This window comes from Apteryx rowi, unplaced genomic scaffold, assembly GCF_003343035.1.
Source record: "Apteryx rowi isolate R43461 unplaced genomic scaffold, aptRow1 scaffold_605, whole genome shotgun sequence".
NCBI classification, from domain to species: Eukaryota; Metazoa; Chordata; class Aves; order Apterygiformes; family Apterygidae; genus Apteryx; species Apteryx rowi.
This window is the reverse complement of record NW_020450878.1, coordinates 394,834-417,215: the sequence shown is the minus strand read 5'-3', so window position 1 is coordinate 417,215 and position 22,382 is coordinate 394,834. Positions and strand designations below refer to the sequence as shown.

Genomic DNA, 22,382 nt, shown 5'->3' with positions numbered 1-22,382 from the left:
CACATATAATCATCAACATCTGCAGGTATTCATTTACATTTTTAAATAAAGGGTTTTTTAATTATTTAAAACTACATGCAACAGATTATTAGCATCATTTTCCTGGTTACAATGCACAAGTTTGCATAACGTTATTTTTAGTAATTGATGTTCACAGGTAGCGATCAAAAGGGTAGGAATACACTTGGCACAGAGTATAAGAAAATGAATTAATAAATAAGTCAATGTCACAACTACATTTACATATACACAAGACAAAAATAAAAATTTCTATGGTGTTGTACACAGAATTTAGAACAGTCTGGGTCCCATACTTTGTTCTGTACGGCCCTGATTTAAGACAGCATTCAAGCAAATTCTGACATCTGTGCTTTATTCAAGACATCACTACAGCTGATTCTTAACTGTTAAGGTGTATGTCCATCCCACTGACTTTTGTGCATATGAAAGCTTTCTTTTCTCCATACCTTCCTGAATCAGGGCTTACTTATCTGAAACTCTCCCTATTCCAACTGGAAACATGGAAATGAAAGTATTGCAGATTAAACTTACTCAGCATTTAGGTCTCTACCCACTCTTGCTAATATCAATGGTAAAATCCCATTCACATTAGCAATGAGCATTTCTTTGATTTTGTTTATGACCCTGCCAAACTTTAATCCCACGTCAGCATTGCCACAGCATATCCTCAAATTTTTCTAAAGCCATTTAAATTGAGGATGCTCAGCAGTTCTGAAGTCAGACCTCTTATGTGTATTAGTTCTTTGTCCACATGCCATATTCTTGATAAATATTCAAGAAGATACACATAGTAGTACAGCACAGGTTCTGTCTTATTTGAATTTCCCCTGCTCTATAAACAACTCAAAAACTGTCAAAAAGGAAATAACAGGAAGAAAACATTCCCTTCTTAACCAATATTCACTGTAGAAGAAAACAAAAAATTCAACTGCATAAAGCAGTTAACAAAAATGGTATAATTCTATAACTCTCCTTTAGGAAATGAAAATAAACAAAATGCATTTCATCCAGAAATCACCTGACAAATCCATCAGAATCGGTACATAGCAAATAATACATTAGTGTAAAGGTGCAGAGTATCTAAAAACATCCCAATATCTGTATTAAATCTGTATTACACAACATCATTTGAGATAATAAATCTTTAACTATAAATCAAATAGTGAAATACAACTCTATTGCTGAATTAAATGTTTAATGTGAATTAGACTAGTAAATTAGGACAATACCCTGTACAATTCAGTAAACAAGGCTTAATGAATTAGGCACTAAACGCTTCATATACTGCTAAATTCAAAGAATGATCAAAAAAAATAACTCACATTTGGGAACTGAGTGTCCATGCATAGGCTTGGTTCTGCTTTTGCCTTTTTTTTTTTTTTTTTTTTTTGTTTTGAGTGTCACTTGAAATTTATACAGTTGAAAGGTGAGTTAATAAGCTGATTTGAAGAAGGAAAAAATAAATTTACATCTTAATGGTCTTTATATAACACACCTTCTCAATACAATTCCACTTTATCAGCTTTTTTTTTTTGATGGCCAGAATCTACTTTAATAAGGAAAAACACTCTCTCTTGTTCAAAAATATATTATTACTTTTTAAAATTGAATGTTTCAAAAGAAACTAACATCAGCAAACAGAGCAATTATTTCGATCCATTTCAGAAGAACATGGCTTCCACTCAGCAATCAAGACTGGTACCATCACTCAGGGATGCTAACTTGCAGTTTATCTCCAACCAGGTTTGGCATCATTGTAATAAAGACTGACATTCACATTCTATGCTTAGCAATGTCACTATGAATGCAGCATAATTTCATTAACATTAATCGAGTCACTACAGATTTGCTCCAGCATAACTCGAATAGACTCTGATTGAAAGGTCTGAACAGAAGTTTTCAAAGAAGCCTGAGGTAATTACTTGTCCTGATCCCACTGAATCCCACTCTCAGTGAACAACCTGGAGCTTTCTTTCATCCTTACTTATGCCCTGTGCAATCTAAATGTTGAAGCAGTGCTGCACACCAGTCTGATTCAAATTATGTTTTTTCTTTGTAAAGACCTGCTGTACACATGAAACATTCCCACCCAGAAAAAAAAATCTCTGAAACCCTGCCTTTCTGACAAAATTGAAAACAATCCTTTTACACTACAGAGATTTTGTGAAGAAGATATCATCTGTTTATTTGTTTATGTATTTTGGAAAAGGGGAGATGACAGAGTAGTAGAGGAAGGAACTAAAAGCTCCACAGCCCCTAATATTTTTGAAATAACTGTTAAAGGCCCAAACCATGTAGCCATACAAATTGTCTGGAAAATTTCTTTGTCATTGAGTGCATATCAAAAAAAGACAACAAGCAAAGTGGAAAGAGAATGAAAAAAAAATAAAAAAGAGTTTTAACAGAGAAGACAGAAATGTAGAAAAAAGTAGAATGAGCAAGTGATCAGAAATTAGTTCAGTCCTCTTCAACCTCTGTGGTATCAGTTCACATGCAGCAAAATCTATAAAATTCTTCAATATGGGCAAACTATATTTTAATATTTTGTGAGTGCTCTACAATGATAATCATAACTATGATCCTCAGTTTTAGGCATGCATTTCTTGTCTCCTTATTTGCTTTTCTTCAAGTCAAATTTGCCATTGTGAGAAGGAAAATATAATTGAACTAAAATCTGAATCTCACTGAATATCTCAGGCAGATATGACGTAAAGGTAAGTTTGTGGCATCTGCTGATAGAAGGTACAAAAGTGGCTACCTTGTCAATTTTGACTACTGAGCACTTGAGATATATTAGCCTCATATGATTATTCAGGGAGCAATGGAATCTGCTCCAAAGAATGCAGGAGCATTTCAGACGTTTTGAACATTAGAAGTTGATTATGAGCACTTTTATGGACAATGTTTATTGTCAGATATTTTCCACCTTCTTGACAATAAATCCAAGCAGTTTCTGTTTACTACCAAAGGATGTCTCTCTGTGTGGCAAATTATACTAGACAGTTTATATTGCACAATAAGGCAATCTGCATTCCCTTATGGTTAAAAAGGGTACCCTTCTGCCTAAATTTGAAAAATGCATTAAAATAAACTATAAGCCAATGATTTCCAGATGCCAGAATATTGTCACATAATTCTTTCTGTAAGCAGAATAGCATGCAGCCAATACATCCATCCTTCTGTTCAAAAGATCCATGGGGAAAAGAAGTATGTGCATCAAAAGCCAAAGAAGCCAAAAAGTAGCTCTACAGCTACTTGAATAATATATGTGCATCAGAATTTCTGTTTCTTAAATGTTAATGTTAAGTATTTAGGTTTGGGGGGTTTCTCTTCAAGATAACCAAAAAAATTAGAAGTAGGATTTTAAGTCATTCTTCCATTATCTAGCAGAAGTTAACTGGTGTTAATTGCTGTTTGCTTCTTTACAATGGTAAAACTACCATGTATATACTTCAGCTATTAACTATTTTAATACAAGATCTCCATGCTTCAGAACAGATCATGGACTATGCATATGTATCATTCTTCTCTGTGGTGATTCTGCAATTATTAAATACTGACTAATTTATGGTTTTTATTACTGATACTTATTTTACTTATGTCCTTATTTCAGGCATATGGAGATCTCTAATAGCAAAGAGCTACAGAAATACACTAGGGCTTAAACCGGTGAAAATGCAGAGCTTTAAGTAAAAGATACCAATTTAAACACACTGATGTTCTGGCCTCCAGTGTTCAAAAGTATGTATACATCACAGGACAACTTCTCAAATATTAACATTAAAGTCAATAGGATAAAAAACTGTATACACTGCACCCTTTCAATCTACTTCAAACTTAGGAATACAAAAACATTATGATGAACACACTTTCGATTTTCTCACAAGTGTTGAGTTGGATGCAATCTTCAGCTTGTTGTATAGTGGTGGTATCGAAATGATACTTGCTGTATATTTCATCCTGGTGTTGGTACAAATACAATTCTTCATGGCTAAACTACATAGAAGTAGATACAGATCCCACAGAATGGTAACTTCCACTGGAAAACTGGATTCATTGCTCCTACAGATGTGCATTTTTCTAACTTTCATGTGGAAGCTCGGTTTTTCTCTCAGTTATTTGTGTAATCACCTGAAACAGTCTAATATTTCTCTGGGGGTGGCTTGTAATGATGCGGATGATGTTGCTTCAGATGAGGTCCTGAACAAAAAAATAGGAAAATATGCATGCATATTCCTTGAATGTGTGATGCAATCATACTTCAGATTTTACTAAAAAGGTCTCATGAGGCCTCCCATAGGCCTTCAGCTTGTAAGGCATCTGCCTGTGCTGACAAATATGTGCATGTTCAGTCCAGATACCTTTAGTGGGACTGTAAAAAGACAAACAGATTCAAGTAGATATGACTCTTGGATTAATTCATTATATTTTTGCTGGGCTTTACAACACTGAGCTATACTTTTCAGAAACTTTTAAAATGCTGGAAATAGCCATTAAGAGGTTTGCTCTGATTTAGAAATATTATCAGGCCTATAGTCATGCTGGACTGAATGCCCCCAAAAAATCTAAACTTGGAAGCTAAGCAATCCCAGGCCTAGATAGTATTTGGAGGACAGACCAGCTTTGAATCCCAAGGCATACAGGCATAAGCCAAAGAACTGTGGTTAAATGAATGGCAGATGTCAGACAACAGAAACTGAATGAGAGAAAACCTCCATGTGCCTCCATCATTGTTCATGGGCAGATATGGAAAAAATAATAGGTTAATATATGTTAAGCATATGGAATGCTACTGGAACCAGTAAAGATTCTAAGGTCAGAGTAAGGAGGACACAAGTTTTATAACATCTCATCGTGTACCAAAATGCGGTACTACTTACTGTGGGGTGAAAATGGAGGAAGATCAGGTGTTCGGAATGATTTTATTGTAGCTGGCCCTTCACCACCAGTTGTCAGCACTTGAACTTCTAATCGGTACAGCATTGACGGTCGCAGATTGGGCACAGTCAGTACATAATGATCCTGAAAATAAATAAATCAACTAAATTAATTCTCACAACATCAAAAAATAAAACATGGCTGCTCTAGTCACATAAATCAGTGGGTTAAATAGGTCCTGCCACTCTCAGCACTCAGAAATTATTTTCTTATAATTCTGGCAAAAAGATTTAATATATGTATTATTTGGTTGAGTGGGTTTATTCTGAATTTTTTGCCTTTGAATACATGGATAAAAGGCTGGAGTACAAGAACTGAAATACAGCTAGTTCTGAGTGCTCACCTATGAAGTCAGTAGTTTTCCTTTCCTAGATGATACTTTTTATCATAATGTTAAGATTTCATGTGTAAGAAGTCCAAGTTCTTCCTTAGTGTTCTTGAAAATTGATATGCTCATCATTGAAATAAATATTATCTTTAATTTCCTATTCGTTCTTTTCAACAAACAAGTTCACTGAATAAACTTGTTTTTATTTTAGATCTGTCTGCAAATTCTACTGGTTGGTAAATTAATTCATGGCACTTCAGAGGTCTCCCATGCTCCAGCTAATGAAAATAAATGTGGCTCCACTGACTTCAGCAGATTTATCCCAAGTTACACCATGAGGATCTGCCCTTGTGTTCTGTCCTGGCATGATGGTGGGTTGGGAAATATCAGTCTCAGTCTTACTTTACACTGCTTTATACCTTGTGTGGTCACTTACACCTGTGCAAAATAACTTCAGAGTAAGGTTATAAATGCTCCCAAATGGGAATACATATGACTAAAGACTGAAGAGCATTAAGGAATCAGAGTCTTGATTCAGCTTATTCCAAGCTGAAAATGACTCCAGTGGACCAGTCCCAGAAATAGACTGTCGGGTCAGTCACACTGAACAGTGTGCAAACTGCACCTCCCATCAGCCAGACTGAGGCGGCCAGGAATTTGGACAGCAAATTCTTCTGGCAGGTGCTACACAGAGCACACAGCAGGGGGAAATAAGTAGGGTTGTGAGAATAACAAATAATTTGGTTTGACTGCCAGACCAAAAAGTAAAGGGGGAGGGAAAGGGAGAAAAGGCAGAGGGAAAGGTGTATTTTTACTGCCAAATGATTGCATATTCTAGGATGGAAAGGCTAATAATACACCTTGCTGAAGCTGTTCCACTTCATATAAAATACTTAACGGGTAGGAGAGAGTAAGGAATGCGTACATCACACTCATACACTCACTCAGATGCTCACTCATAACTACTCAGATGCTCCTCCTGGAGTTGGGACCTTTGTGTTTCAGCCCCTGATTGTGTAAATACTAAATTTTTACCAATCAGAGACTACCAACAAGAATGAGTGAATGATCCTCACCATAAAATACCCTACATTCTGGTGGTGATAAGATTCCTCTGAGAGGTAGGAGATGTTGTTTCAACCTAAACCACAGTTTTCTGCAAGTTAACCAGTGGCCATAAATAAACAGGTAGATAGACAGACAGATAATTATGTAAATGAAATTTCCAGGCTTTTCAGTAGTAAAAGCAGAGAAAAACAGAGATAAAAATTTGAAACAAAACACAATGTAAAGGAGTGTTCTAAATTAAATGTAATATATATTTCAGACCTAACTGGACTAAAAGCTTAAAAAAGAAAGAGAAATTCTGAATAAAACACACTCCTGCTCCTACAGCAAAGATGAAAAGTAATGTGAAAAGGTCTGTAACCTTGCTTATTATTGTGCTAAATTGGCTGTTCACAGCCAAAGGCCCATGACTGAGCAACTAAATTAAGGTAATCCTGTAACGTGGATTGCTGAAGGGACCAAGGCACTGTGGTCCCACCTGGGACTGTAGGGGGACCTTTGGTAGAGAACGAATTGGTGTGGACCACCTTGGGTCTACACTGCTTAGCACCACTGAGCTCTGGAACAAAACACCTACTCACACTGCACAGTAGCTGGCCTCATAGTTTTAAGTATCCACAGTCAGCTTTGTTGCTCTTCCCCACAACAACAGGCCTTGACACACAGAGGCCCTTGCTTTAGGGCAGTCTGCTAGGAATTAAGACAAAATTGTGAGAACCTTGTCTTGCATTTGCAGAAAATTTTTTGAATGTAAGAGACATCCAAGAAAACATTTTTTGCATTCTTTGATGAAACAAATGTTTCAAAAAAGATTTGCAGCTAGCTCTGCTCCAGACATAATTGTCTCGATACACTTCCCCAAAGTTAACAGAAAGACTCCCAATGTCCTTAGCAGACTTTGGATCAAGGCCAGCCGCTTAAGCCCTTTTGTTGACTCTGATGGATCTGGCAATGGAGTCTGAATGAAGTGCTTCTCACCTGCTGCTACCACAGGAGGAACTGAAATAGCAAAGGCCATCTTAAAGAAAACAGAGGGAAGAATTAAAATCAATCACTCTTACACTTTCAATTAACAGTGAAATCTAGTCCTCTTTTAAATTATTTGTCAGTGGGACAATGGTGCATACTAGCAGAGGGGGGAAGTGAGTTTTATTTTTCTTAGAGCAAGGAGTGACACAAAGGAAAGGAAAATTCCCTTAAATCCATCAAGTTTCTCAACCTGGACACCAAATAATTAGTAAAACTATAATAACCGGCAAGCAGAACAGCCTGATCATCAAAAGAAAATAAAAACTATCTGTTGCCGTACAGATGATCTTTTCCTCCCTTCAGGCACTTCTCAGATATTGTTGCTAATTGACAATTGTGCACATTAAAATGTTTGATGTGTCATCAAGAAGAGTAGCTGTGCTTGAGATATATCTCAGATAAGGAGGAAAAATTAAAGCACTTCCTGCTCCAACTTGCCTGCAGATCCAGACAGCACTGTATATGACATCTGAATCACCACTAAAAATAAAGAATAAGCCACGTATGCACATGCTTATAAAGCCCCTAGCAATGGAAATTAACAGACAACTTACTGCTGGCAGTATCTGCGACTGCGAAATGATGCTGTTGGGTAAGCTGTTCTGTCGGCTTTCTGTGGTTACTTCTGCCCATGTGACTTGAAACCCTGTCATGGGCTGATGAAGGACTGCCTTAGATATCTTCCAGGAAAAATGACCAGTGATGTTACCTTCCCGAACAATGAAAGATGCAGACAGGTTCTCGGGTTTGGCCAACACTTTGGGTAGAACTGGCACTATAAATTTGGAAAGCAAAAAGATAAGCTAAACTTTGAGAGAGAATGTTTAAAAATACTCATATAATTTCACATACCAAGGTCAGACAGAATTCCTTTTCTTGTGCTTACCAGGATCCTGCCAGCTTTCTGCCATCTCATTTCTCAGTGTTAACCAAATCCTATCTTATACCATTGGCATTTTGGGCCAAAATTCAAACTTCACATCAACTTCTGTCAGCTAGAGGTGACAGAAAGGAAAGCCCAAGGCATCAGAATTGCCATGTAAAAGTATAAACATCTCATTCACAGGCAACCATCCTGCTCCTTCTCTGCATTTCAGAATATGAGTTCCAACTTTCAATTTTGGACCATAAGAAAACTCACAGGATAGCACAGAACTTCTTGATGCAGGCAGAAAGCAAAACTGATGCTATAAAACTGTTAGGTAAAAGGGGCACGTTAATTAGGGAAACATATGCCTGAGTTTTGCTGAGTATTGCAGTTGTCCAGGAAGAAGACTGTAATGCTGGAGTTTGTCAGGAGTGGGGACAGCAGCAAGTGGCAGCAGTTGGTAGGAGGACTCTGAGGTGACTCCCCGGAGAAGAAGAGTGTTGTGGCAGCTGCGAGGGACTCACAGTGAGGGGCCACCCTCGAGCTAAAGGGTGAGGTTTTCAGACTTGGCTAGGCAAAGCCAAACTGATCTGACCTAGTGCTGGCAACAGCCCTGTTCGAGTGGGTGGTTGGACTGGCTGACTCCAGAAGTCCTTTCCAACCAACCTCCCTATGATTCTGTGATTTTCTATAACCCTTTAGTTATACTTAACACTATGGCACTACTGTCAAAGCCGAAAGAGCTACTTTATTTGCTATTTGAAAGTAGAATTAACCTAAACTAAATTAAACTGAGAAAGCTACTTGCATCAGTAGCAAAATGTTCACAAGATGGGCCATGCCAGCATAATTATGGTTACAATTATCATCCATTATTATAATGAATATAAGTGGGAAACTCTTCAAAAAATAAAATCCATGTAACAACAAATATGTTTACAAATAGTCTACTAAAATTATCACTTAATTGACAAAACAATAATGTGGTAATCAAAATCTGTACTGCTCTGTATTTTAGTTGATTTTTCATGTAAGTATTAGTGATCTTTTTATTTGTTCTGAATCTTTCATATCTTTCAGATCACATTTTAGAGTTGCTTTTAAAGAGGTTTTTTAGTGATTATAAATGCACTTGAACCTATCTGGCAGATTCTCCAGATCATGCCTTACCTCCTTCAGCAGGACAATTAATGTGCTTGTGTTTTTTTTCCTTAAATGCAGAGCAAGGTGGGGTGACAAAGAAAATACTCTCAGCCTTAAAACGACCTTTAGATTTTGCAGGCAAAACAGTTACTTTGTATTTACATGAAAAGGACAGGTCCTTCAGAATTATGTAGTTTTCCTAGAACAAGAAAAACAAAAAGAGCACATGCTGTAAATAGATCTCTTAAAAATAAAGAAACAGAAAAATAACGTTGGCAGAAGATGAAAAGTTTTCTCCAATAAAACATTTTCCTGATATGCTTAACACATGCTAGCATGGCTTTTATTCAGAGAACAAAGCAAACATTGCTTATGTTATGATTATTTTCAACAGTCAAATATTAGGATGGTAGTTGGATATGTCCTTCAATTCTACACAGTTCCTTAGCCATGCTGCATCAAAGCAACTAACTTCTAACATTTGAACAGTCTCTCTGGCATGATGGCAGTGGGGGTAGCAATATGAGGATGTAAATGCTAATCAAATTAAATAAATGTAAGAAAGCTGACTTAAGCTGCTGTAAATGACAGGTTTTGTCTACATTTAATTTCTTTAAAGTGCATACGAAGTCCAGTATGGCATTATGGATCCATTATTTATTTTTCCTTTAGTACTTTAAGTACTTCTACCTTCTTATATGGCATGTTAAGGAAGAAAAACTCTATAGTTAAACTACAAAATACAATTCTCTATCTAAACATAATATCTGAAGAAGAAAAAGCGTAAGTATCTTACTAAATTCTTAATGTTGTCTAAAGTAATTTTGAAAATCACAGCCTGAAAGCTTTAGCATAAATCAAATTTGAGAAAAAAAGGTATTTTCTGGGAAAATGTCCAGTAACACCTCACCTTCTACGGTTCCAAGTCTTTCATGGCTTTTTAGACCTTTCTTTCTCTCTAGAATCAGTAATTTCCAGGGTTCTTCTGTACAGTTCTCTTTTTTGGAGGCACATCCCAAACCAGATTAATTTAAACTTCATCTGTGAGGGCATTTTCAATGGGACATAAAGATTGGACTGAGAAGGGAACTGATTCCCTGCCTCCCACCTGCTGGGTAACAAGATAGACTCCCATTTAAAATAGTAACAAGATCATTTTGTTTTTTTATAAGAAAAAAAAAATGCCAGACCTATTCCATTCCTTTACAAATGATTGTAAGTTGCCATTTGAATAAGGTTCCTGTACTTTTAGGCAAGATTTTAGGCCAGTATTTCCTATCGACTCATTAGGGCAGACATCTGCTTGGGATTTGGGGGTTTGGATGAACTTTATGAAGGTCCATATGCATCCATATCTCTCAAAGTGCGCTCTGAGAATAGCAAACACTCTAATTTTGGAGCCCATAATACCAGGGGCCAAGGACTTAAACACTGAATAGTAGGAACCTAAGGCCTTTATCCACCTTGACCTATCATATCCAGTTTCAGACCTTTTGTAACATCAGCCTCCTCCTGTTTGCTTGTAACAATTCTGAGTCCTCAAAAGAAACACAGTTTCCCAATTATTGTAAAATGATTGAGAAGAAATAAATGAGCCAAACCCACAATGCATTTGGCCAGATGTACAATGAATTCTTCCTGACCCCTAGTGGAAATAAACTTATTAAATATTAACTTTTCTCTATCTTTGATGTGCATAAATTGAAATATTGTGACTGATCATAAAATTATGTATGTCACAATCATTTTTAATCCACCTCTGACATTTGATTTGCTGACCCCATGAAGAGGTAAATCTAACAGCCTGCTGCAGGAGGAATGATTTGCTTTGATTTAACATTAGCTCCATTGATTTGATCTGTTATTGCACATCAGGGTAAGAAAGAAAGAAAGGTGAATTATATTTTCTTCAGTTCTTCATAATCCACTAAAATTGAATGCGATGCACCAATCACAGCATTAAGTTGTTTGAAAAATGTGTTACAGAGTGGGATGACACTGGCTTGCCAACAAATTAAGTATGAAGAACTGTCACTGCAATATGTTTGGGGCTAACTTATGTATTTACATAGAGCTTCTCTCCTTATACTGATGCTGTAATTATTGCTCTGTTATCTGTCCTACTTCCAGATTTCATGTCTAGTAATCTTCACCTATGGTTTTTTTTCCTATTCTATTATTCTCCTCAAGGATGTGAAACCTACCTGCATGTCTAAAAGAAAACCTAGTTTATTGATTACTATTATTATGGCTCAGTATTTGTATTGTGTTAAAGTGCTACAGTCCTAATTATGAATCAAACTCCATGTTCTACATGCTGTACAAAAATATAGGTACTCGGCTACTAAGTTTGTTTGCTTGCTCTTGTTTTCTGAACAACAACCAACAAAGATTTGAGCCTAGCATGGATCTTTTTTAAACAAAGATTCCAAATACCTCATTTTTTAGCTTTTGCGCAAGAGGAAAATGAAAAAGAAACACTCTTACTTTTTCATGAAATATGGTATAAAACATACTCTATTATGTTACAGAATCATCCTTTGTCTTGCTGCTCAGAAGCTATTCAGTAGAGGGCTGAATGGAGACTTACGTAAGTCAGCTCAGTTACTTTCCCAAGTCCTTTGGTGTCATTGCGTGCACAGGACTCCAGTAACCAGTGGACTTGGTATTGATTCATGCTGGTATCTAAATGATACAAAAAAAGAGGAAAAGATATGTTATAATTACCCTTTAGGCATTTGCCACTTTTCTGGCTTTTTTTGGGGGGGGAGGAATATAAATGGATATAAACGGAAGGAATGTTAAGTATTCTAGAGCTGTTAGTTCCTCACTTGTTCCTCAGCATCTATTAATAAAAAGGGGAAAATATTATACACTTCAATAATTTTACACATTTATCAGCATAATGGGGATAACTTTAAAAATAGACAACTGGCATTTACAGAAAACTAAGCATCTACTGATAAGAGCATTTTAAAAAATACCTCAGTGTTTCTGCTACTAAACATCCTGCAAATGATAGGAATGACTTTGTGCCAACTGCCTGTGACTGTTCATATTGTCAGAGCATTGCAATATTGCTGCCTGGCACTGCTTGGGAAATCAATGCCTGGAGATATGTGAAAATGCCTGTAAATCCATGAGTTTTATCCTTTCAGAATATATCATGAGACCTGCTTACTATATGTCCAAATAAAATTCTAATCTTCACTCTCAGGAGTAATAGTAAAGGCTTGAGTTTGCTCCCATTAAAATCAGTGACAAAACTTAGAACAATATCAATGGCATAAGCTTTCAAGCAATTTCCAGCTCTTCATTTTTTGAGAGCTCTACATATAATTGCAGGGATAGGCATAGTAATTTGTAGCTGTTTTTCTTAATACTGATTGCATGAGGAAGCAAAACAAAGGGCAATACAGAATTAGACAAAAGAAGAAAAACTCATCAGGTAGTGCAAATACCTCCTGTCATTTTTTCTGGATTTAGTCCTTCTCTATCTATATACAGGGTAGGCAAAATTACATATCTGTTATTACTAATTAACTTGGTATGACATAGTTGCTCATGCCAAATGCCTGAATGTGGGTTTCAGGAGGGAAAACAAATATCTTTGATGCCTTAAGGGCTGATCTGGCTTCAGACTGCTATGAGCAATCTGGATGCAGAAAGGAAGGATTATAAATTAAAGAGAAAATAAGTAGCGTCTGAAACTTGCTCAAATGGTATTCTGGTAAAAGGGCTGATTAGAAGCCTGCTTGAAATGGATTTGCGTAGCAGCTCTCTTCATAACATGCATGCTAATTATTTGCATGACTTCTTTGGAAGCCCAACATTTTTTCAAAAACAAATGTATAAAGAAATAACAAACTGCCTTGTGATTGTTTCCTCTCATTTAAAAATAAATAAATGGATGTGCTTTCACTTGCCTCTTGATTGTTCGGCTTTCCCACCTGATGTGCCAGAAGCAGACACACATTCACAGTGCCTTTCCAAGTAGGTTTCATCTGATTTCAGCTGTTCCAGTTGACTCAGTTATTGCCTATCACCTGCTTGTGCCCCTCTCCTGGGACGAGCACACAGGACATACAATCCGTCACCTGGTTTCTTGGGACCTGAAAACTTTGTGCTGCTCTATTAATCATGTTATGTTAGCCATGCACAGTCTGTACCAAATGACAACACAGTGAATCTTTTATTGATTGCATGTTATCTGACGATCAACTACTTATTCTTTTAAATTATATGTATGTAAGATGTATATGTATGTAAGTCTACAAATTGAATATTTTCACTTCTCAGTCTGTAAACAAATCGATCCATCTTTGATACAGATTCAAGACTTGTCATTATCCAGCCATCAAGAACTAGATAAGACCAACATTTTGGGTATGTCACTGAATATCACAACAAGGGCAGCTGGTGAAAGATAAATCCCAAGCATCAAAAGCTTACAACAGTTCAGCATCCAGATATATCAATACAGAGTTTTACTAAGCCTCTGTACAGAAATGTAATTAAACAGGTTGTCACCCAAAATTTTTTGTATTTTGAATTCCTGGCAAAACAGAACACTGTTTGGATATTGTTGCAGCTCCTTCTCCATTTCCTATGTGAGCTTTTCACCAGTATACCCAGATTCTATTCTCATGTAGTTCTTCCTTTCTATTTCTCTCTTGCATTAGCAAACCCTCACTCACCCATTCATAAACACCTGTGGTTTCTAATAAGCTCTCTATATGAGCTAGAAAATCAGGAAGGGTTCAAAAACAACTTTCCTCCTACTTGTCCTGTCAGCTGGGACTGTAAATGTGATAATGGGATAAGTTATAATAACCATAATTTCATAATTTTTTATTTAAACAAAATCGTACATTTGATAGTGCTCACATCTGGTATTCTGATAACAACCGATACTGAAAAGATAGGTTTTTCTTTCTTTTCAGTGAATATGTAATTAAAGTTATTTCAAACAGGTTTTTGCATATACATATATGCAAACATACATCAGCAATCAACTGGAATGTACTGTGACAGCAACAGTTAAGTTTACCCCAAACTTTTCATTAGAATAGGTCTTTTTTAACTTCCCTAAACTTGGACTTTCAAGACTAAAGCTTCTCCAGTTCTCATCTTCACCTTTGTGATTACTGTTATCTAAAAGGTTTGAACAAAAGCATGCTAAATGCTTTTTGTTAAAAAGAAGAATAGAAAAAGATTTGAAAATAACAAAAACACTTTTCTCCTTAACAAAAGTAACTATCCCACCAGGGTTTAAAGCCTGAGCAATTAGGGTTGCAAAATTGAAATATGATATGGAAGTAGCTCCTATTTGAAACAGAAACGTTTTCAACAATAGGAAAAGGAGAAACATTTTTGATTTACTAGAGCTAGAGGCATTAAAAACTCAAAGTGTATATGCATGCATGAAGTATGCATATTGAATAACAAGACTGGTTTAGAAATTATCTTTAATTTTTTTTCAAGCAAAGGGAAGTAAGATGTTTGGAATAATACAAATAGGCTTAAAAAAAAATGAAAATACAGATTTTTTTCCATGAAGCTGCTCACTCTGTATGAAGCTCATGATTCTAGAGTTTTGTTTTTATGCAACAGAATACATCTGATTTTAGCCCATGCAAAAAAGTTTATTCCAGCCTTCCTTTCAACAATATACACTGTTCCCTAATGAGACCACTACTATATTTTATTTGTATTTTTTTTTTCAGCTGTCCATTACCAACTCAGCAACAGATACTGGACAATTAAATCAAGCTGCAGTCTAGTTAAATAGCAGTCTTTATCACCAAAGCTAATGGTTCTGAATTAAGCCTAGCTGAAGTTAATACATTGTAATCTACAGTGGCGCCAGTAAATCACATCTTCTGAAAAGTCACTTGATTAGCAAATATTAACAAGAATAGGCAATATCTAACGGGACTGATTTCTGTCAGTTTTATCAGAAAGCTATGCCCTTGTAAAATATGAACATAACACTGCAAAGAAATCACCAGAGTCCTTTATTCCAGCTCCCTGATATTTCAGGTATCACATTATAAAGCCCTTTTTGTAACTGATCGATCTCCAGCTTAATAGTTGGGAGTTCTCTTGATTTTCTGCTTCTTATTAAAAGGCTGTTTTATAGCTTTTCTGTTTTTGTGGTTAGAAAGCACACCATTTGACCCTGAAAAGAATGATATACCAAGCACAAACAGCAAACTTACCATCTTTCCCAGAACTGAAAAAATAATTTGTATAGAAACACTGAACTTGAAGGACATACTAAGTGCTAGCACTCATTTCAGCAGCTCTAAGCTTGTGAAATTAGTCAACAGACTAGTCACTTAAGTAAGAACTCCTTTAAAAGACTGTTACAGCAGCCAGTTTATTCGATTACTTTTATTCTCAAGTTTCTTTACAAAAAAAATTTAAGCAAACCAGAAAAATGACTTAAAAAAATTCTTAAAGTTACTGATGTGGACATAATCTTCAGCTGCCCAAGCTAAAGAGTTTTAGATGTTTCAGACAGTTGCACAAAACTAATTCTTCCAAAGAAACTAATAGCCAATGTCAAGTATTTTGGCTATGATTTTCTATGTATATTTTCTAAAGCATAAAATGAGTTCCTAGACTTATGAAAACATTCCTATGCAGACATCACATGAGCATGGTCTTAAAGCTCCACATATGCTTAGTTTTTTTGCTGAACAAGGGTACGCATTTAGCTTTGTTGGACAGAAATCTCAAATCTCTACCTAGAAGTGTATTGATCTGGGGATGATCTACGGCATGTTAAAAAGATGTTTTGACTCTCATGTTTCACCCCAAAAAAGCATTTAGTCCTAAATGAAACCTCTCCACAAAGCTATTTCGCCATCAACTGTGTTTATCAAGACATTCTTTGCCAGATTTGTCTCCCTTCTTCCCCTCTCCAACCTAAAAATTTTAGCTTCATTTTAATAAAGAATTAAAAGATAATTTCCTGAGAAAAATGGACATTTATTCTGTTTCTTAAAAAAAAAAAAAAAAAAGCTGCAAAAGCAGCCTAGAATCCTATTAATGTGAATAACAGATACATGCATTTGTGAACTTGAAAAAATTCAGGTTCATACGCACAATTCAAGCATCTTAGTTTGAAATGTTTTGCTGAAAGTACTGCAACATATTCGAAGTCGTGGTTATGCAATGGCTAACAGGAGTACCCTAGGCATACATTGTACCTCTGCTAAAACTCATAATCTCCACAAAGAATTTGAAGCTCTTAGTCCAATTTTGAAAAATCACCCAGAATAATGTCAGTTAACACTGCTATCTTTCCTAGCTGGAATTTCTGTTTTAAATGATTCTATAGTTTATTGAAAATAAACTAAATAAAATAAGTAATCTCTCTTCCTTCTCTTTGCCAACATTTTCCACATATCKGTTCTGCTATACATTTCCCTTATTGCCAGCCATGTGAATAATTCATCTAATGTGGTTTCTTTTTTTTCTGCCTTGTTACTACAGACAGCTCCTTTCTTGCCTCAAATACTTTTTCTGCTTTATAGTACATGTATTGCTGAAGAAGGGTGCCAAATTGACAATCAGGAGGAACTGAAGTCTGCTTTGTAGCTAGAAAATTGGCAGAGCGGGGCAGAAACAGCAGTAAACTTTGTTCACACAACCCAACATCACCAAAATCACAACAACCTTGTATTGCTCCAGGATACGATGTAAATGGATTTATTTAAGAGGGTATGTATCAGTTTGTATTCCTTTGACCTACAGCACGTACATTGCAGTATGCTGTTCTGGGTACTGTGGTTAGTTCTGCCACAGGTTTGCTGGATGTCTTTAGGCAAAGCGCTTCATAGCTCCTTACTTCTGCTCCAACCCGTCAAGGGGGTATAATGATAATGGTCTCTGCTGTAAAAGTACTTCAGCTCTACAGTTGTATGTTATTCTGTTTGATGGGTGGTTGCTGGATGATGGCTTTCTACAATTTGGTAGAAAAGTGCTGATTAATGCCAGCTGTGACAGCACTATTATGTGGGGAACTGAATCATGGAAACTTATTAGAAAGAAAAACCAAATGGAGCTTGATGGAAAACAACATTTCAAAGCAGACTTGTTCAACAACAGCAGCTCAAATTAAGGTTTAATTGCAATAAAAAAGTCTGGCATCAGTAAACACAGTAACATCTAGCTGATCTCTGTATAGTGACAGGATTTGAAGTAACTAACAAGCAACATCTGATAGATTTAATTTTCTTCATTGTGAATTAAATACGGTAGAAAATAAAGATTATAAAATAAGAAATATATATCACAAGCTTTATCTAGGTAGCATAAAAATATTAATATAAATAAGCTTAAGTTGAATGAATATTTCAATAAAAAAGAAAATGGAGCTGTGCATAAATGCTGTGTCAAATAATATACCATCCAGGACAGAAATTTTTATCTCTTTGCATTAAATGGTGAAGTTATGCTATCCCTGGCATAAAGAAAATATTTTGTATCGTCTCTGAAGCACCCAAAGTGCACAAGTCAAAGACTTCCTGAAGAAATAATAATAAGTTGCCCCTCCCTTTCTTATCATAGTATGCAACCCTTGATACACCTTTACAGCTGTGGATATAATAAAATACAGCACTGCTTCCAACCCACCTTTCTTGCACAAGGAAGAACTGCAGTGTTCCATTTGCAGTTCAGTCTGCCTGTGCTTCCACACCAAAAACCATTATGCCAAATATCTGAGATAGAATATAATGAAAAGTCTTCTGCCTGCTTAGATTTTCATTCAGCTGTTTATCAAGCCACCATTATTCTCCATGTAAACATGGTTCTATAACATGCAGTTTACCATGAGCACTTTTTCAGGTAAAACTCAGTTGTTGAAAAGGTTGGAAAGAAATAAATAGGAAATGCTTAAATATGGATAAAAACCAAGTGAATAAATTAAGCAGTGTTACTACTACATGGTATTTATTACACATGAGAGTGTCACACTGCAGTAACAGTATCGCTGAAAAGCAGTCTTAGTTATCTGAGTACTGAGTACTGTTATCTCAGTCAGTACTTGATCATAACACTTATTTGTTTATTCATGTATTGGTTCACAAGCCATTCTATGCCTTTATGAATCATGGAGTTTCTTGCCAACATCTGAAACTTGAAACCAATGACAGGACAAGAAATGATGCAATACCAAGTGTCTTATTTTAGATATAGCGGTTTAGCAAACGCAAAGTGAGTTCTCAATCTTAGAATACATAGGCAAATTCAATTTTCTTTTAACTAATTATGCTGCACTAATGACCTAATGCAGTGGGATCCTCTCTGCACTCCTGTTTTCCCTGTAAAAACTATGTTGTTGATCTGTTCCGTTTCAGTCATCTTAGGTAAGTTCTCTTAAAAGACTGAAATAAAAGTAGCCCTGGTTCTTCAGCTGCCTGTGTGCTGATTCACCCAATGGAATAAAAAAAGAAAAAAAAATCCAAAACGTCAAATGTTTGGTTATGAAACTCATGGTACTCATGACACCTTTGAAAAAGAAAAGAACTTTTTAATAATCATCTATTCAGGCAATATGATTAAAATAAACACCAAAACCCTCAGCTGACATTTAAACTTCATTCAATAAACAGTTCTTAGCAAGGCAAATTCTACTATTTCCTGCTCCTACATGGAATATAAGCAGCAGTGTTTAAATTGCAAATATTTTGTTGGTCATATTATGCCATTTAAAACAAATTTTCTTTCTATAGAATGCATTCTTTGTATAATACAACAATAACCCTTTCCAAAAATGATATTAAAAAGCAGCATGTAATTTAAAGATGGGCTTGAGCCACAGCATTTGTTTCCATATCTGGACCTAGGAAGCCTCAAGGTTTAAGGATGTTTGTTTTGAGGGATTTAAGTTTGGGACCTTCACTAAGTTGGATTACCTCTACTCTCACTCCCTTTCCCACCCACACCATTCTATATGAAGTGAATTCAACAGTATCTCATTCTGGTTTTCTGTTTAAAGGAAATTTGCCTCATGGAAGCTCCAAGTCTCGTAATATCTGCTTATAGCCTGAATAGAGGCTTCCTACATTAATCTCTCAAAGCCAGATTTTCACAGATAGCTAAGCATCTAAAAACGGGGGGGGGGGAAAGGAAAAGCAAGTCCAAGGCTCAATATAGCTATACATCTATTGAAAATGTCACTAGGTATTCTACCACTAACTTTAGCCTTCTGTGTAACATTGACAGTTTTGGTCCTTAATCTATGTAGGTAGGCTATACTGAGGGTAGGGAATTTGGGAGTTCTTCCCTATTCCAGAGTCCAGGTACAAACACAGTTTAACCCTATCTCCACCCTGGGAGGAGATGTAGAGATACACTTGCTACTCCCTTTTCTCTCATCCTCTATGTGAAGAAAAGTTGGATGGATGGGTTTGCATGCATGTAGAATGCTCCGACAAGTTCCTAAACTGGATATTCAGGGAATGTTCCATGGCATATCACATCACAAGTTGCTTTGCTGGACTGTTATTCATAAAGTTAATAACATTAATACGTAGGTCCTAAATCAGTAATTTAAGACTAATGATTACGCCTATGAGAAAAATAAGTGAGAGAAAACAGGATAAATGTACATAAAATCATAAGCATACAGACAGAATGAACAGAGCTTGACTGTTTATTGTGTCTCCAATATAAGAACTGGTATTCAAAAGAAGCTAGAAGAAGTAGCTCCAAAACAAATAAAAGATGTGGTTCTTCATGCAACAAGTACTTAAAACTCTGGAACTCCTTAATTCAGGATGTTTCAGATGCCAAAAGTTTACATGACCCTGATGGGACACTGGACATGGTTATGGAAAAGAAATCCATCAAGAGTAATAAAATACAATGAGATCACACTGGGCTCAGGAAATCCCATGAACTACAAGTTGTCTGAAGCTGGGAGAATAATCTGCAGAATTTTATTATTTACTTGCCCTGTTCTTAAACCCCTTGGGATTTGCTTCCGGCCACTGTCAAGAATAGAATACCTGGTGGGATGGATGTTTGGTCTGAAACATTCTGGATATTTTTGTGTTCAGTTTACTGTCACAGGAGTCAAAGTAACTGGTGTTTAAAACTCATTATTCATTATCTGCATACTGTGACATATTCACACCCTTTTTGATGTCACTCCCTCCAACTTTAGCTACTCCTTCAAATGCTCCAGCTTCCTTTCATGTCTGCGGTGTTTACACAACTTGTTTTGTGGCCACTTAATCAACTAGGCTCATTAAACAATATAGGTTAAAAAGAAAGAGCTGGCATGTGGAGGAAAGTCTACTCAATTTACAAGATGACATTTCTTAGTTTAAACCACCTTCTCCATAAGCATGATGACATATTGCTGATAGCTTAACCTTCTCTGGATTGTAAGCTAAATATTTTATGTCAGAACTTAGGTAGGCTAAGATAACACTCATGGGCAGTTATCACACCACAACTGATGAAAGGTAACTTGCTAAGCTGCAGTACCTCATCATCTTTTTGCTCACAATAGTAACGGTAGGATTGCTGTAGGTATGATAAGGTACAGATATGAAACAAAGCTTTGACAGAACATGATATAGTTTGACAGACAGAGAAGGGGGGAAAGGGGAGAAGAATTGAATAGTAAAAAGCTTGCCATTTTATTCATCAGTTAGCAGACTGCCTAACAAAAGATGTGACTATTGACAACCTTGCTCAGACTATTTGTTTTTGTTTTTGTTTTTTATATTCTGTAATTGTTGTTAAAATAATTCACTTCATAGATTGTGGTAAAAGGTCAAGAAAAATAGAAAATTGGGTACTGGGAAGACAGATGTTATTACTGAAGCCACATAAAGATACTGTTTTTGAAAACACAACAATTTTTGTGGAGAGTCAAAAATCAGGCAACAAAATTTACCAGTTGGCCAATGAATTTTTTTCAGTGTCTTGAATAATGAGTTTTCTCTTGGTAAATAATTCCCCAATGCAATATTGAATGTGTATCTTAAGTCCTATTGCAGGTACTCATCCCACATAATGATGGTCTATCTTTGGATTGCAATCATGGACCAGGTTTATAATTTGCACTTAAAATTCTATTTGATCTTTCAACATAAGTTCAATGGCAATCAAGCTCAAACTTGTATTCAAACTGAATTTAGGAATTTATTCCTAAGTTTAGGAATAATATAGAAGACCTCTTTTAAAAAAATGTTAAGTCCCTTTCTGAGTCAAGTTAAATACGCTCTCACAATTACTAAAGGTATTCTGGAGTATGATTCAAACCATACTGAGGGCTTGAGAACAGCCTCATGTAAATTTTAAAATGAAGCCATATGTGAATCAACCATACAAGGTGTAAGAACTAGTAGACCAAATCACTGGATCAAACCAACCCAGTATAGCTACAGTCTGCCTTCAGCAGACATGCGTGAGCATCTGCTAAGCAAAATCAGTCTTTTGAGTTGCCTTAGTTCTGGGACCACAGCGAGTAGCTCTGATTTGGCTTCTGACATTGGATTTCCTGGCAGAAATCTGTTCCAAATACATTCCTGGGACTAATTACTGGAGGGACTTTCCCCTAAGTCTCTCATGCTAAGACCCTCCCTCAACCACCTACCCAGGAGCTTTGGAAGCAGGTGAAAAGCAAGAGTTGGTGGTTTTCCATTGTGCCTGTCGAAACATGAAGAAATGCAGTAAACTTTGACCTTGAAGAGACTCCTCTATATTGTCTCATTTGCAGCACAGAAGGATTGCATTCCACTCACTAGGTCGACTCTCTGGAAAATTTTAAATCTTTATTATTTGTCCCACTAATAAATTGCATACTATTTGAAAAGTTGCACGTTATCTGTTTTACTAATTGCATTAAAGAATCACAGAATCGCTGAGGTTGGAAGGGACCTCTGGAGATCATCTAGTCCAACCCCCCTGCTCAAGCAGGGTCACCTACAGCATATTGCACAGGATTGCATCCAGGCG

General features: G+C 36.2%; 1 protein-coding gene across 1 annotated transcript in view; it reads right to left on the bottom strand.

Annotated features, from left to right (window-relative positions):
• Positions 1 to 4,162: 4,162 nt before the first annotated feature.
• Positions 4,163 to 22,382, bottom strand: part of ANOS1 (anosmin 1) — a 134,738-nt gene continuing 116,518 nt past the window's right edge. The window contains exons 11-15 of the mRNA XM_026083509.1: positions 11,986 to 12,080; positions 9,423 to 9,594; positions 7,939 to 8,159; positions 4,902 to 5,043; positions 4,163 to 4,221 (exon numbers count right to left, since the gene is read on the bottom strand). Of these exons, the coding sequence (XP_025939294.1) occupies positions 4,163 to 4,221; positions 4,902 to 5,043; positions 7,939 to 8,159; positions 9,423 to 9,594; positions 11,986 to 12,080 (689 nt within the window). The remainder of the gene's footprint in view (positions 4,222 to 4,901; positions 5,044 to 7,938; positions 8,160 to 9,422; positions 9,595 to 11,985; positions 12,081 to 22,382) is intronic.